General features: G+C 48.2%; 2 protein-coding genes across 2 annotated transcripts; one reads left to right on the top strand and one right to left on the bottom strand.

Moving 5' to 3' along the window:
- The first annotated feature begins 12155 nt into the window (after positions 1 to 12155).
- LOC112351288 (dormancy-associated protein 1-like) lies at positions 12156 to 13502 on the top strand. The gene is made up of 4 exons (XM_024688878.1): positions 12156 to 12855; positions 12919 to 13023; positions 13186 to 13309; positions 13379 to 13502. Exons 1-4 carry the CDS (start codon positions 12753 to 12755, stop codon positions 13404 to 13406), a joined length of 360 nt encoding a protein of 119 aa, XP_024544646.1. The 5' UTR covers positions 12156 to 12752; the 3' UTR covers positions 13407 to 13502.
- A 119-nt stretch (positions 13503 to 13621) lies between these two features.
- LOC9643820 (serine--glyoxylate aminotransferase) lies at positions 13622 to 15271 on the bottom strand. The gene is made up of 5 exons (XM_024688877.1): positions 15024 to 15271; positions 14653 to 14937; positions 14201 to 14567; positions 13902 to 14112; positions 13622 to 13838 (listed from the first exon to the last, which is right to left on the bottom strand). Exons 1-5 carry the CDS (start codon positions 15226 to 15228, stop codon positions 13701 to 13703), a joined length of 1206 nt encoding a protein of 401 aa, XP_024544645.1. The 5' UTR covers positions 15229 to 15271; the 3' UTR covers positions 13622 to 13700.
- Between the last annotated feature and the right edge of the window lie 49 nt (positions 15272 to 15320).

Genomic DNA, 15320 nt, shown 5'->3' with positions numbered 1-15320 from the left:
TCCCAGTCCCAACCTCAAGTCGGTTTGGGAGCCCCACTGGAGAGTCCCTTCTAAACTAGTTCTTGGACCTCACTATCCCTACTATACTTTTGGTCCCCCCCCCCCCCCCCCCCCCCTGGGAGACACATGCTTTGGGCTTTCACCCCTTGACCCATATTAGTATTTGGACTTAGTCTCTAGCTCGATCTTGAACCCGATTTCGGATCCGACTTCGGATTCGGTCTCGGACTCGATCTTGGACTTGATCTCGGACCCGACCTCGGACCCGACCTCGGACTCGGTCTCGGACCCGATTTCAAATCTCGGACTCCATCTCAAACTCGGTCTCGAACTCGGACTCGAACTCGGTCCTCAAGTCGGTCTCGGACTCGATTCCGGACTCTATCTCGAACTCGGTCCTAGAGTCGGTCTTGGACTCGATCTTCGACTTGGTCCCATCCGATGAACTCTTTGTCATTTTGGTCATGCTTTTGGGGTTCCTTTAGCCTACGACACCTCGGCGAGTTGGTTCCTTACAACTCCACCACCCATAGAAGAAGTTCGATGCCCACATCGAACGTCTCGTTTTATCCTACGACTTGTTGACCATGGCTTCGGGGGCATCCCCCCACTTAGCGGTGTGCCTAAGTTAGCCTCCCTAGCCAAGAGCCCATGACAACGGAATATAGGTGTCCCTATACCCCTCACCTCACCACGCCCTAGTATGGGGTCGAGACTTGAACCCAGCCTTGCTTTATTAGGGGGTTGGGACTCGAACCCAACCTCCGTAGAATACGTCTACGGATTCGACATCCCCGTGGGGAGTCGGGCGTAGTGCCCTACGCTTGGTCGACCTATCCAACCTATGCTAATTAGTTTACCTTCGGCATGCCTTCGGGTCCTAACATATGCCACTTGCTCAACTTTGCAAATTGATATTTTTAATTGAACTTTGCATAAGTACATAGAGTTCTGCCTTGCAGAAATTCCTCCACTAGATCTCGCACATTCGCTAGGTTCTCCTCTGGTTCCCATGTTGCTTCGCAGTGTGGAAATCCTTTCCACTTCACATGGAACTCTCTCACCTCGCGTCCTTGTCGCTTGCTCTTGCGCGCATTGAGGATGGCCTCGACTTCGTATTCCTCTTCCCCTTGGATAACCTCTGGTAAAGGTCTCACTTAGTCCTTGCGAAGCGAATCCTCAAAGTACAGCTTGAGTAAGTTCACGTGGAACACTGGGTGCATCTTTCCCATCTCTCGAGGAAGTCGGAGTCGGTAAGCTACTTTACCGATTCGTGCCTCAATCTCGTAAGGCCCGCGAACCTGCTTAAGGAACTCAAGATCAATTCATTTACAGGAATACATGCATCTTTACCTTTGGGTCAACTTTCGGCTGATCCCACTTGGTAGTCTGAGGTTCTTTGTGTTCAGCCACACCTTCTCCCCAGCTTGGAACTCTACATCCCGACGCTTCTGGTTCGCGTATTTGGTTTGCCTTTGTTGAGCCCGTTCCAAGGAATCCCTCACTAGATTCCAAATGCTGAGTCTTTCCGCCGCGAATGCCTCCACTGCGGGCAACTCTCCATGATACTCGGCCATGCCAAGTTCCACAGGACCTTCAATAGCTCGCCCATTGATGACTTCCCATGGAATCACCCTAATACTCGAATGTGGTGAGTTGTTATAACACATTTCCGCAAGTCCCAAATGACTTACCCAATCGGTCTGGTCTCCCGAGACATAGCATCGCAAATAATCCTCCAGCTGCCTATTCACCCTTTCCGTTTGTCTATCTATCAAGAAGTGTTAGTGCTAACAACTTGACTTAATACCCCATACCTGTCTGTGGGTGATAGGCTGTGCTGAATTTCAACTTGGTGCGATACTGTTCCAAGAGAGTCCTCCAGAACCTACTGGTGAAGATCTTATCTCGATCTGAGATGATCTCTTCCAGTCTTCCCCGCACTCGAACCACTTGTTCGAAGAATAGCTTTGCCACACCTTCCGCATCCACCTCTGTTGTGGTGGGTATGAAATGTGCCATTTTCGAAAATCGGTCCACCACCACGAATATCGCATCAAACCCCTCGCTTGGGGGGAGTCCCGTGATGAAGTCCATCGTAAGACATTTCCACGGACGATCTGGAATTGGGATGCTTTGCAACAAGCCCCCACTAGCCTTAGTCACGGCTTTTACCTGCTGACATGTTGGACATGTCTTTACATAGTCTTGGACGTCCTTAGCCATATCTGGCCAATGGTACTTCCTCTTGAGTAAGCCCATCGTCTTGGGCACTCCACCGTGTCCCGCAAGAGGTCCGTCATGACACTTTTCTAAGGCCACCTTCCTTAGTTCCCCTTCTGGAACATACACCCTCGTTTGCTTGTAATAGATAAGTCCGTTGCGTTCCGCATAGCCCGTTTTCTCTTCCGTTGGCAGCTCACCTCTCTGGTGAGCTTCCCGCACCTCTAGATTCCTCAGCAACACTTCTTGTGCTAGACCATCATTCTCATATGCTGTCCGCACATCGTCCCAAAAGGTTGTTGTTGCGCTGGATATTGCCAACCTCAAGCTCGCTTTTCGACTTAGCGCATCCACCACGATGTTGCTCTTCCCAGGCTTGTACAGAATCTCGCAATCAAACTCGGCCAAGGCATTGGCCCACCGACCTTGTTTCCCTCTCAGGTCGGGCTGTGACAAGAAGTGTTTCGTTGCCATATTGTCCGTGTAAACCTTAAAGTGTCTCCCAAGGTAGTGTCGCCACTCCTTGAGCGCCTTGACCACCGCAAACAATTCCTTCTTGTGGACAGGCCACTTCCATTGAGCCTTGTCCAACTTCTTCGAGAAGAACGCTACCGGATGGTTGTCTTGCTTCAAAACTGCGCCCAACGCAAAGTCCGAAGCATCCGTTTCTACCTCAAAGTCCTTACCAAAGTCTAGTAATGCCAATATGGGAGCCTTCCTCAACTTCCCTTTGAGATGGACGAATGCCGCCTCGCATTCCGCTGTCCACACCATCCTCCCTTTTCCTGTTTGGTCCGTTAAGGGCAAGGCTACTCTCGAATAGTGTCTGATAAACTTTCGATAGTAGTTGCATAGCCCCAGGAATGCCCTCAACTCGTGTACATTCAATGGTCGCTCCCATTCCTGGATTGCTTGGACCTTCTCTGGGTCCACCTTGAGCCCGTCTTGGCCCACCACATGCCCGAGAAACTTTACCTCTTGCTGAGCAAAGTCACATTTGCTCTCTTTAGCATACAGTTTGTGTTCCCTTAGTTTCTCAAACACCTTCGCCAAGTGTTCGGCATGCTCCTCTAGCATCTCGCTATAGATCAGGATGTCGTCGATATAGACAACCACGAAGTGATCTAGATAGGGTACAAAGATGTGGTTCATTAGCGCCGAAAATATTGCCGGCGCATTACATAGCCCGAAGGGCATCACCAGAAACTCAAAGCTCACATACCTCGTTCGACAAGTTGTCTTCTCGACATCTTCCTCGACTACCCTGATCTGGTAGTATCCTGACCTTAGGTCAATCCTCGAGAAGTATTTTGTCTTTCCCAACCTATCGAACAGGTCCTCAATCCTTGGCAAAGGGTACTTGTTCTTCTTTATATACTTGTTGAGCAACTGGTAGTCTATGCACATGCGCATAGATCCATCTTTCTTTTTCACAAATAACACCGGCACCCCATATGGCGACTTGCTCAACCTAACATACCCTTTGTCCATGCAGGGCTACCACGAATTGATTGAACCAGTCCATTCCGAAGATCACGTCAAATCCCGCCATGTCCAACACGGTGAAATACATGTCCACCTTCCAAGTCCCCACTTTGACTCTCGCTTGTCGAAGTACCTCATCGGTGCTTTGGCTACCTTGAACAAAATCTATAGTCCTTGGTTCACCTAGCCGCTGCACCGTTAGTCCGGCTTGCCGGACTATGTCTGCAGCCACAAAATTATCCGAAGTACCCGTGTCAATAAGGATCTTAACAAAGCTACTTCCGAGCTTCCCTCGGAGGGCTAGTAGATGTTGAGAACGACTCTCTACCAAAGTTGCTCGTGTAATGAGTAACTTTGAGTTAGGGACTGGATCACATACCTCAGTTTGGACTTCACCCGACTTGATGGCCATATTGGCTCTGGCCTTCTTCGGGTAGGGACATTCCCTCGAAAAGTGTCCTGCTTCACCGCAGTTGTAGCATACGTTGTTTCCCACGCTGCTATACGACTTGACCTTCTTATCCATGGGTTTGTCTCTTTTCGCTTGACTCCCCCACGTACTCGCTTGCTGGCCACCGGATCTGCCTTTCCGGAACCCCAAGGACTCATTCTTAGAGAAACTCTTCTTGAATTTCCCTCTGCTAAACGTTCCCCTTGGTTTGGCCCCTTTGCTAAACGTGGATCCTGACCCTGTCGTGTTCCCCTTTCGTAGCTTATCGTTGAAATGCACCTTGATGGCCGCATCCAACGCTTCCTTGTAGTTGGTCGGGTTCCACCGCATTACTTCGCCGCGAGCCCAGGTTTGCAAACCTGATATGAAGGCATGGAACGCATCCATATCCCCCATGTCCGTGACAAGTATCCTCTTTGCTATAAACCCATTCACATACTCCTGAATGGTTCTGGTCTGCTTCAGCCTACTCAACTCGTCCCTTAGATGCAGAGTAGCATTCGGAGGAACGTAAGTTGCGCGGATCCTCGCCTTCATCATTTCCCAAATGTTCACCGGTCCTTCGTTGGCCTCTGTCGTTCTCCACCAAGACTTAGCATTATCTGCCAAGTATGGTTTTGCATATGGGACCTTCTCCGAGCTCGGTAATCGCAATGCTCGGAACTAGTCCTCCATATCGTAAAACCAATCCTCCACCACCTTATAGTCGTTCACTCCCTTGAAGACCGGTGGGGGCTTTGGTTTGTACTTGGGAACTGCCTGAGGGACTGATTCTACTTTGGTCTGTTCGACCTTGTCTGGTTTTGCCTCAGTCCCTGCCGAAGGGTCTGCACCTTCTACGCTGCCAGCATCCGCAGTCTTTCGCTTTTTCTTCCGCTTCTCATCACACTTTAGCTTGCGTACGAGAGTCTCTAGCAGGGCATTGGTCTGTGCCAATTGTCCTTCTAGAATGTCCAATCAAGCCTTGGACGACCGAACCTCACCACCAGACTCCTGTTTGGAAGTTGCCTCATTGGAGTCCTCCTCATGCAAGGATTCCTCATCCATAGCCTCCTGTTCGACCGGAGGCTTCAGCTCTAGAGGAGGTTCCGTCCTGCCTGGGTTCGCTTACGTCTTGCCCTTGCCATCTCCCAGCAATCCGCCTCTATCCTTCACTAGAACTGAGGAAGAGGCTCCGATACCAAATTGTAAGCCACAAATTTTTCCTTCCAATTTGCCAACTTACCTCGTCTATCCGACCAACTCTGCCTTGGCTTGTGCTAAGTTCCCTCGCCAAGGTTTCCGCCTATGGTACCAGCTCCTACTTGGTCCTACTTGGTTTCAGCTACTCACTGCACGAGCAACGGAGTGTTAGCCATCCATCTACGGATTCCCAAATCTCTCCCAATCCCCCTCCCTGGGTTAGACTGGATTTAAGGTTCGGCTACACTCCCCGCAGGCACAAGCAACCAAGCACACCAAGCCTCCAGGTTCCTAACACCCCTTGGTACCACAAGACTTAATCATGGGACCCTCTAAATCCCAAGTCTTGGGTGCAGCACTAGCTTCGGGACGTCGGGGCGAAACACCATGGCCTAACGGCCCGGTATGGGTACCTCTACCCCCCCACTTCCATCCCGAAGGGAAGGCCCAAGCCCCTAGGAAGGGCGAGGACCAATGAGCCACAAGGTACTCAAATGGGGCACCACTCCACATGAGCCGGGAGCACCGCAGTCGGTTTCCCTTTCGGGAGTGGGAGCTGCTCTTGAGCACTTCCCTAGGTGGCCCCTTCGGCACCACTCAAGCCCATGCTCACTCCCACCCAAGGCCCCTCGGCCCCAGTCTCAACCTCAAGTCAGTTTGGAAGCACCACTGAAGAGTTCCTTCAAGACTGGTTTCTAGACCTCACTATCCCTACTATACTTTTGGAACCCCCTGCAGCCCCCCCCCCCCCGGGAGACACACGCTTTGGGCTTTCACCCCTTGACCCGTATTAGTATTTGGACTTAGTCTCTGGCTCGATCTCGGACCCGATTTCAGATCTAACTTCGGATTCGGTCTCGGACTCGATCTTGGACTCAATCTCGGACCCGATCTCAGACCTGACCTCGGACTCGACCTCGAACTCGGTCTCGGACCTGATTTCGGATCTCGGACTCCGTCTCGAACTCGGTCTCGAACTCAGTCCCCGAGTCGGTCTCGGACTCGATTCCGGACTCTATCTCGAACTCGGTCCTAGAGTCGGTCTTGGACTCGATCTTCGACTTGGTCCCATCCGATGAACTCTTTGTCATTTTGGTCAGGCTTTTGGGGTTCCTTTAGCCTACGACACCTCGGCGAGTTGGTTCCTTACACAAGTGTTGCACCCAAGGCTTGGGATTTAGAGGGTCCCATGATCAAGTCTTGTTGTACCAAGGGGTGTTAGGAACCTGGAGGCTTGGTGTGCTTGGCTGCTTGTGCCTGCGGGGAGTGTAGCTGAACCTTAAGTCCAGTCTAACCCGAGGAGGGGGATTGGGAGAGATTTGGGAATCCGTGGATGGATGGCTAACGCTTCGTTGCTCGTGCAGTGAGTAGCTGAAACCAAGTAGGACCAAGTACGAGTTGGTACAATAGGAGGGAACCTTGGTGAGGGAACTTAGCACAAGCCAAGGCAGTGTTGGTCGGATAGACGAGGTAAGCTGGCAAATTGGAAAGGAAAAATTTGTGGCTTACACATATTGGATCTTGAAAGTAGTTGAAAAAGAGTGTTAGTGCAATATGGATATCTGAAGATATAGTCTTCGTGATCAAGCCTTGAATGTTCCATTTGCATTTTGTGAATGTTAGTGTTGGATATTGGAAAAATGGGCAAAGATGTTCGAGGCTTAAGCATACTATGGGTCATGAGAATTGGTGTTGAAGTGAAAAATATGTGAAGTTGTAGGTAGAAGGAAGTTGGTTGAGTCTTGAAAGTTTGCATTCTTGGACTAAGAGTCATTTTTTCTTTGGGATGGAAAATTTTCCATAAATTTTCTTAGACTTTTCCAATAGCTGATCTGTTAATCACTTTGCTCAAAAACCAGTCTATTTTCGTAAGCCAGTACAAACTAGTGAAGGGGTTGAAGTTGACTTAGGTTAGCTTAGACTTTAGAAAGTAGTTTGTATGATGCAACTTGAAAGGGATGTTAACTTTTGGGGCTAAGGCAATTGAGTTGAATAAAGTCTAAATTGGTGTAGAAAAGTGGCCATTGTAGTTTTTTAGAAAAATGACCCTCATGCCTTTCTTCTATAGCATTTTGTTTGGTGGCAGGTTGCACCTTGCATTTCGTTAAACTCTATGAGAGTAGTGAGCTCTCCCAAGTCTTTAATAGCAAGCTTAAACAAAATGGTTTAACACTTCATTGTTATCCATCCCACGACTCACCATTTGCAAGACCATCATTTCCAACATACATTAGGATAGGGACTCTTGATTGCATGATGTGAGTATGAGCAATGAGTTAACACCTCGTTGCAAATCATCTCTTCATGAAGAGAAGATGATTTACGTGTTTGATCCTTTGTCTCTGACAACTTTCTTTTCGGTCTTAACTTTGACTAAACCTCAAGCTTGCATTCGCACGGCCTTTAGTCCAATCCAAGAAAAGTTTAATAGAAAGCATGGCAATGATTACTTGAATCACTAGACTAATCCCTACAGTCTTAGTCGATTCACTTGTAATCATGCCTAGGAAGGATCCACTAGTACCATACTAAATAGCTACAAACTAGCCTATTTGCCACTCATAGCAAACCTAGGGAAGGTTTACTTTCACCCACGGTATATGGAACAACTCATGAAACCACTAGAATAACTTAATCCATCCTATAAGTCCAACAGCAAACTCACTTAATACGGTACAAAAGGTAACCAAAATCTATACCTAAGGAACAATTGCGAAGCCTTTGCACCCAAATGTGTACCCACTCGGATCATCATTTTCATCTCTGCATATGCAACGAGACTAGTTACCCAATCTCATTAGATAGTGTAAGTGACTAATTTTTCCATTCTACTTTAGTCACTTAACCACACCTTTGACCACTTGGAGGAGTCTCACTCACAACCTCCATAAGTCTTATTTCATACTTGGGCTTGCTAGCCCCAAGAATGGCATCCCCGCCACTCAACCTTTGCACTTGGTCTAAGTGCTCCACATGTCCAATCCCATGACCGACACCCTAAGGTACCACCGACATATCAGCCCGTTACGCTAAGGCCATGCTCATTCACCTTGGTCACACCGGTGGTCTGACACCACCTTCATCACAGTCCTGTCTCTCAAAGACTAACCATCCATTCATGAGCAATCATCCTAGATCCACTCTTTAGCATCCTTAGGATGCCCATAGACATGGGGAATAGCCTTCCCCAATATTCCTTTTCCGGTCCCCACCAAGTCCCTTTCTGCTCATGGCCATATTTGCCAACACTACCACTGGGTTGAGGCCCACAGGCCCGACCACTAAGTCCTACGGTCCTCTGGGACTTCTTCAGCACCCAACTATATCCTTGGTCACTACACTAGAGGATTACTCCTCTTCCTTTCCACAGTTTGGGCCTTTGGGACAACATTTCGGAACACTGTGGCCTTATGTGAGCTTCGTGGGTACTCTTCCCGCTTTCCGCCTTTAGGTGCTCTAGCCATGGGCTTAGAGTGAAGTTTCGTTAAGCCACGCCTGGTATCCAAATAGGTAGTGCCACCCACACTTGGATTGGGAGCATCGGCCAATTGATCTCCCAGGGGAACTAGAGCCAGCTCTTGAACACTTCACCAAGCTACCCCGCTTGTCGGTCCGTGTTCACTCTAGTCTTGGACTTCCCAGTAGGCAGCTCATCACCCAACACTGCATACAGCCTTCCTAGGCCAAACTGGCCTTTCCTAGCCAAACTGGCTCCACTGCAGTCCTCCCCCTTACTATACTTTTGGAGCTCACTAAACCCCCCAAGGTCTGGGAGACGAACGCTTTGGGCTTTCACCCTCTCAAACTCGAACTCGGACTACGGCTCAGACTCAGACTCGAACTCGGACTCGAGCTCGGGCTCAATCTCGGTCTCGGCCTCGGCCTCGAGCTCAGTCTCGGTGCCGGTTTCGGTCTTGGTCTTGGTCTCGGTCCTGGTCTCGGTCTCAGTCTCAGTCTCGGTCTCGACCTCAGACTCCATCTCGGATTCCATTTCAGGTCCATCTCGGACTACTCCGTCTCGGTCCATCTTAGACTCCATCTCGGGTCCATCTCAAACTCCATCTTGGGTCCTTCTTAGACTCCATCTTGGGTCCATCTTGGACTCCATCTCGGACTCCATCTCGGGTCCATCTCAGGTCTATCTCGAACTCCATCTCAGGTCCATCTCGGACTCCATCTCGGTCCATCTCGGACTCCATCTCGGGTCCATCTCAGACTCCATCTCGGACTCCATCTCGGACTCCATCTCGGATTCCATCTCAGGTCCATCTCGGACTACTCCGTCTCGGTCCATCTTAGACTCCATCTTGGGTCCATCTCGAACTCCATCTTGGGTCCTTCTTAGACTCCATCTTGGGTCCATCTCGGACTCCATCTCGGACTCCATCTCGGGTCCATCTCGGGTCTATCTCGAACTCCATCTCAGGTCCATCTCGGACTCCATCTCGGTCCATCTCGGACTCCATCTCGGGTCCATCTCAGACTCCATCTCGGACTCCATCTCGGTCCATCTCGGACTCCATCTCGAGCCCATCTCGGACTCCATCTCGGGTCCTTCTTGGACTCCATCTCGGTCCATCTTGGACTCCACCACGTGTCATATGTTGGTCCTCTTGTGTCCCTTTTCTAGAGACTCACTTATTGTTTGCTTTGTGCTTGTTCCTTGAGCACTTCATTGGGAGTTCCACTCCCGCTCTCGACCTTTCAAGTCGGAGCTTTTAGTCCAAACGTGTTACGCTCGTTTGGTTTTCGCTTCAGCCACTACCACATGGCACCCTTCCGGCTCCACTTTGGGGTTTAGGGATTTTGTGTCTCACAAATAGTACTCACTAAGACTCATCCTCTAATACCAAATGTAGCGCACGTGGTTTTGACCCTTTATATATGGTGATTTACTATGGGATAACACTACGAAGTGGAACCTAAACCCTCCATGTGCCATATGTCATATGCCACACGTCTAAAGGACAGTGGTGTGGAACCCGAGTTTCAGGGCTTTGGGCCACTATACGAAGGAACGGTGCCAAACTCCCAAGCATGAAGATAAGGAGCAAAAAAACTGAACCACGGAGCAACTCTTGAGCGTACAACCTAAGGAGCGAAGGAACAGGGGCACGGAGCAATTTGGAACAATCCTAGAGTATCCAACATCCCAATGCCAGAACCAACACACAAAATAAAGCCAAACGGAGTTTGGCATTATTTGAGCATACCGGTGGCCTAACGCGAGGACATCCGTACTCCACTAGTTAGCATGGTGTGAAACTTGGGCTTAAACCCAAACTGGATGTAGAACAAGGACAAGTACGCAAGCAAGAGTTAAACTATGCCATAGGTTGGTCAACCATGCCCGACCTACCCACTAACCCTACTATACATTTAAAACCCCATATAGCCTTCCCCCCCCCCCCCCCTGCCCTTGAGGAACACATGCTTTGGGCTTTCACCCCAAGCCTCCTTTAGTATCAGAAGTTAGTCTCTAGGATAGGCTTAAAACTTATTAAATATGGAATGACATTAGAATGTGAATTTGGATACAGGATGAACACTATTATGTTCAGGCCAATTTTTACATTCTGTAGATATGCCAAATAAGCAAATCTAGACACTTTCCATAAATAGCATTTGGGACTGAAATGAGACTAACACAAAGGGCATGATAGTGAGGGTATTTAGCAGACACGGTAAGCTATTATCTAGTGAGTATTAAAGGACCAAGCTCAATATCACGAGGGTTCCCAACACTAGCAAGTGCAAGTCAACATCATGAATTTCTCATCAACGTGTCAAGTTTGCTTGACAAATGACAACTTAAGATTTCCTTCCTTAGTGCCCTTCCGGTCTAAGTGCACATGTGATAACTAGTTTCTCAACTAGATTAGGTGGAGACTAATAAAGGGTTCAACAATACCGACTTCCTGCCGTCGTGGCAGTAAAGAAAGAGTGTCCGTAAGGACTAGTCGACAGGTAATTTTTAATACCCGAAATCACATTTACAACATGCAAGGCCTTGAAATTTAAGTTCCACTCTATTGTCATTTTACATGTGGTATGTAGCATATAACATGTGACACATAGCACATAAAAGGTTTAGGTTCTACTTTTTTGTTATCCTATGGTAAATCACTATAGGATAAAAGATGAAAGCCACATATGCTACACAATCAACCCAATCATTAGCAAACCAGCTTCCATATTTAATGCTATAAAACATGTTGTGCTAAACTTGATGAATCACTAGAGTAAAATTTAAAGCATGAATAAATATGGCATTTATGCACAAAAGGATATCATCCACCGATCATGACATATCTTCTGTACATTTGTATATTTTACTATTTGCAAACTTTTTATTTACATTCACTCGTTAGCTCAACAAACCAGGCTTGGCTTCTAGGGCTACATATCTAAATTTCAGGGAGCTAGCAATCATTGATCAGATCATTAATTAGCAACCAATGCAATTGTAAAAACAGCTCAAGAACCCTAGAAATAGAGTTTATCTATCAAGCACCAGATTCAAACGAATGTGTCAGTCTCATGCTTTTTGGGGGCGGCGGAAGACTTTGTCATGGGACCTTTCAAACAGTATATGAAAAGAATGAGTGAATTACACACTATAAAACAGACGAAAAATGAAGCAAATTAACTTAAACGCTGCTTAATGGAAATGAAAATGACCGATGATTGTTGACTCATCGGATAACATGGACACGTCACTCAAGAAAAATGCGCAAGTAACCAGCCAGATGACAACAAATGTAGGTCTACCCTGGAGGAGGAGGTACTTGCTGATGTTGACCGGAAGAACCGGCTACAGCCGGTCGAGGCAAGAACCACAGCTACCCCTCTTTCTTTGGCACAAAAGATAAGGAGCGAGCAAGCACACTTTCTTTGAGCCTGTGTGTGTGGTTTTTCCCCCTTCTTTTTCTCTTTGCGTGTGGGAGGGCGAGCGCCATCCCAGCGCAGTGGCGAGGGGATGAGAAGCAGCGCTTCTGGGTTTGCTTGACACGATGTGGGTTGCAATCGAGGCTGCGTGGATGGCTGGATTCGAGAGAAAGAAGCACAGGCACAAGCCCCCTTCGTCGGCCTCCTAACGATCAATCTTTCTTGTCAAGAGCAGCGCAGCGAGAGCAGAAAGGAGAATTTTTGTGAGTAAACCAGTGTGTGAGAGAGAGAGGAATTATTTCTTCCCCCCTTGTATAGACTGTACCCAACTTCTTCTCGATCGAGCGAGTGAGTTTTTGCTGGTTGGTCTTGAGATCTCGGTGTGTGTGTGTGTGTTGCGTGGTATTCTAGTTGGTACTGTTTGTGCAGTGTTGTGATTTGTTTTCGGAGCTACAGTCGCTGAGTGGCCCCGCGTTTTCTCTTTTTTTCTCCTCCTACCTTTCTTTCTTTTCGTTTGTCTGGGATGGGCCTTTTGGACAAGCTGTGGGACGACGTTGTAGCCGGGCCACAGCCGGAAACAGGACTTGGAAAGCTTCGCGAGAGAGAACTCGTCAATGCTGCAAGAGGTAACAAAAACAATCCTTTTGTTTCCAGAGCGTGTTTGATGGATCGACGTTCATTTGCTACAGCCAAAGAGAAGATGATCCATGCACCAGGATTTCGTCCGCCTTTTCTCGTTACTACTCCCGTCACTCGTGACAATTCCCTGGCAACCAGCCCAGGCTCGTCGACATGTAAGTTGCCACGTTGTTCTTCTTTTGTTGTTTCCTCGGGGCGATCTCTGGAGCTTTTGTTTAGTTTTTCGGTTTGTGACTGTCCTGGTATTGTAGATAAAGCTGTGATCTTTGTTAGTGGCCATAGCTTCTGATGGATCTTTGCTTTTTTCCTCGTTGCAGTGTCAGAGCTGGGGTGGAAGCTGTCGTGGTCTCCATCGAACAGGAAAATGGTGGACGAAGTTGCCGCTGCTGCTGCTGCTACTGCGAGCAGTCCTGAGCCGATATCTCCCAGTGCCTGCGAGTGGTAAGTCAAGAAAAAAACACTTTTCTACCACTTTTTTCTAGACATTCATAAGCGATGTGTATTTGCCAGGATGGTCGCCAGTATTTTGGATCGATAAAGGCGAATAGATAAGTCCAACCGATATATGTGTAACGTGTGTGAATACGAGAACTATATATAAACAAAGAAGCAATCAAAGAAAAGTTTCAAAGCACATATCTTTCAATCAACAGCGGTGGAGATTCGATAGAACTTCGTGCAAAGATTATACTTTGGCTGGATGATTGCTCACTATGCTATAAGGATCTCTCTTTTCTTCTTTGACTCTCGAGGTAGAAGAAGAACAAAGAAGAGATAATAAATAGAAAGATCTTTTCTTTCGCAAAGTTTTGCCACCATCACTTTCGTTCATTCACAACCTGGACGAGATAAGTGGGGTCTTTTTCTGGAGGTGAGCGGCAGCAGCGGCGACGCCACTTCCAAGCACAACCGGGTATCCAATGTCTTTGAGGATCATCTCCACCCCACTTAAGGCTCCCAGGAGTTGCAACTGGGACAAAAGAAAGCTTCTTGAGTCGTGCAAGTTTTCGATAAAAAAGAAAGAACTTCTCACCTCGTTTACGAAACCCAGGTGCCCAATCCTGAAAACCTTGCCTGCCACTTTGTTGAGTCCCACTCCCAAGCTCAAGTTATACTTTTTCCATGCCATCTTCACCACGTCTAAGCTGTTGAGATAAGGTGGTACCACCACTGCTGTTACGGTGTCACTGTTCCACTCGGGACGTTTAGTGCACAGCTTCAGTCCCCACGCTGCCACCGCTAGCCTGCGAAGATTTCACAATCAGTCGCGTCAAAAACCTCTCGAAGTTAAGATACACAAGCCGATAACTTGGAGAAATGAAAACATCGAACCTTGTGGCTTCTCCAAGCCTGGCGTGCCTCTTGATAACGTTGTCCAGGCCCTCCTCGAAGATCAAGTCGAGGGAGGCTCGAAGAGCGTAGAGCATCTGGCTCGAGGGAGTGTAAGGCCAGTAGGAGCCGACCTTGTAAAACTTGAGGTAGTCGGCCCAGTCGAAGAAAACTCGGGGAGAGGTGGCCGTCTTGGCTGCCTCGAGAGCTTTTGGTCCGGCACAAACTATTCCCAATCCCGTTGGAAGTCCCAGAGCTTTTTGGGACCCCGTCAAGGCAACGTCCACTCCCCACTCGTCCATCTTAAACTCGATTGCTCCAATCGATGAAACTCCGTCCACCAGCAGCAATGCCGGATGCTTATGCTTATCTAGTAAGGGAAAAAAAAAAAAAAAACGAAGGAAGAAACAACGTAAGTTTCATGAAGGATATGAAACAAAAAAGAAGAAACGAACCGAGGAGTGCTCGTATCGATGGGATGCTGTTGGTAACTCCGGTAGAAGTTTCATTGTGGACGATACATATAGCTTTGATCTCGTGATTATAATCCATGGCCAACTTAGCGTTGAGGATGTTAAGGTCGGCTCCAGCTCCCCACTCGCAGTCCACTACGTCCACGTTAAACTTGAGACGCTGCATTTGATCGATCCAGAGCAGGCTAAACTGTCCCAGACGGAACGAGACAATCTTATCTCCAGGTGATAATGTGTTGGTCAGTGCACTCTCCCAAGCTCCAGTTCCTGAGAGAGAAAAAAAGGAAAAAAAAAGCATTTTCGAACTTGACTTCACAGGAAGAGCAGCAAGAAAAAGAGATTTTTCTGAGTACCTGTTGTTGGAAAGATGAACGAAGTGGCAGTCTTGGTCTTAAACAAATCCTTGACACCGTCCAGCACGGATTTGGAGAGCGTAGCAAACGCTGGAGAGCGATGATCCTCGTTCCCCCTACTAAATGCTTGAATTACCTTCTCGGGGACATTGGTCGGGCCTGGAACGAAGAGATGATTCCTGCCAGGCGCGGGGAAGTACTCCATCTCGACTCTCCTCTTCGGCGGGGCTCTCCCACCGGAGCTCTATCTATCACAAACACAGAGTGGTGTCAATGCTACGTGCTACGTAATAAGCC

The sequence above is a fragment of the Selaginella moellendorffii genome, unplaced genomic scaffold (assembly GCF_000143415.4).
Source record: "Selaginella moellendorffii unplaced genomic scaffold, v1.0 SELMOscaffold_59, whole genome shotgun sequence".
Lineage (NCBI taxonomy): Eukaryota > Viridiplantae > Streptophyta > Lycopodiopsida > Selaginellales > Selaginellaceae > Selaginella > Selaginella moellendorffii.
This window is presented reverse-complemented; position numbering and strand designations above follow the sequence as displayed.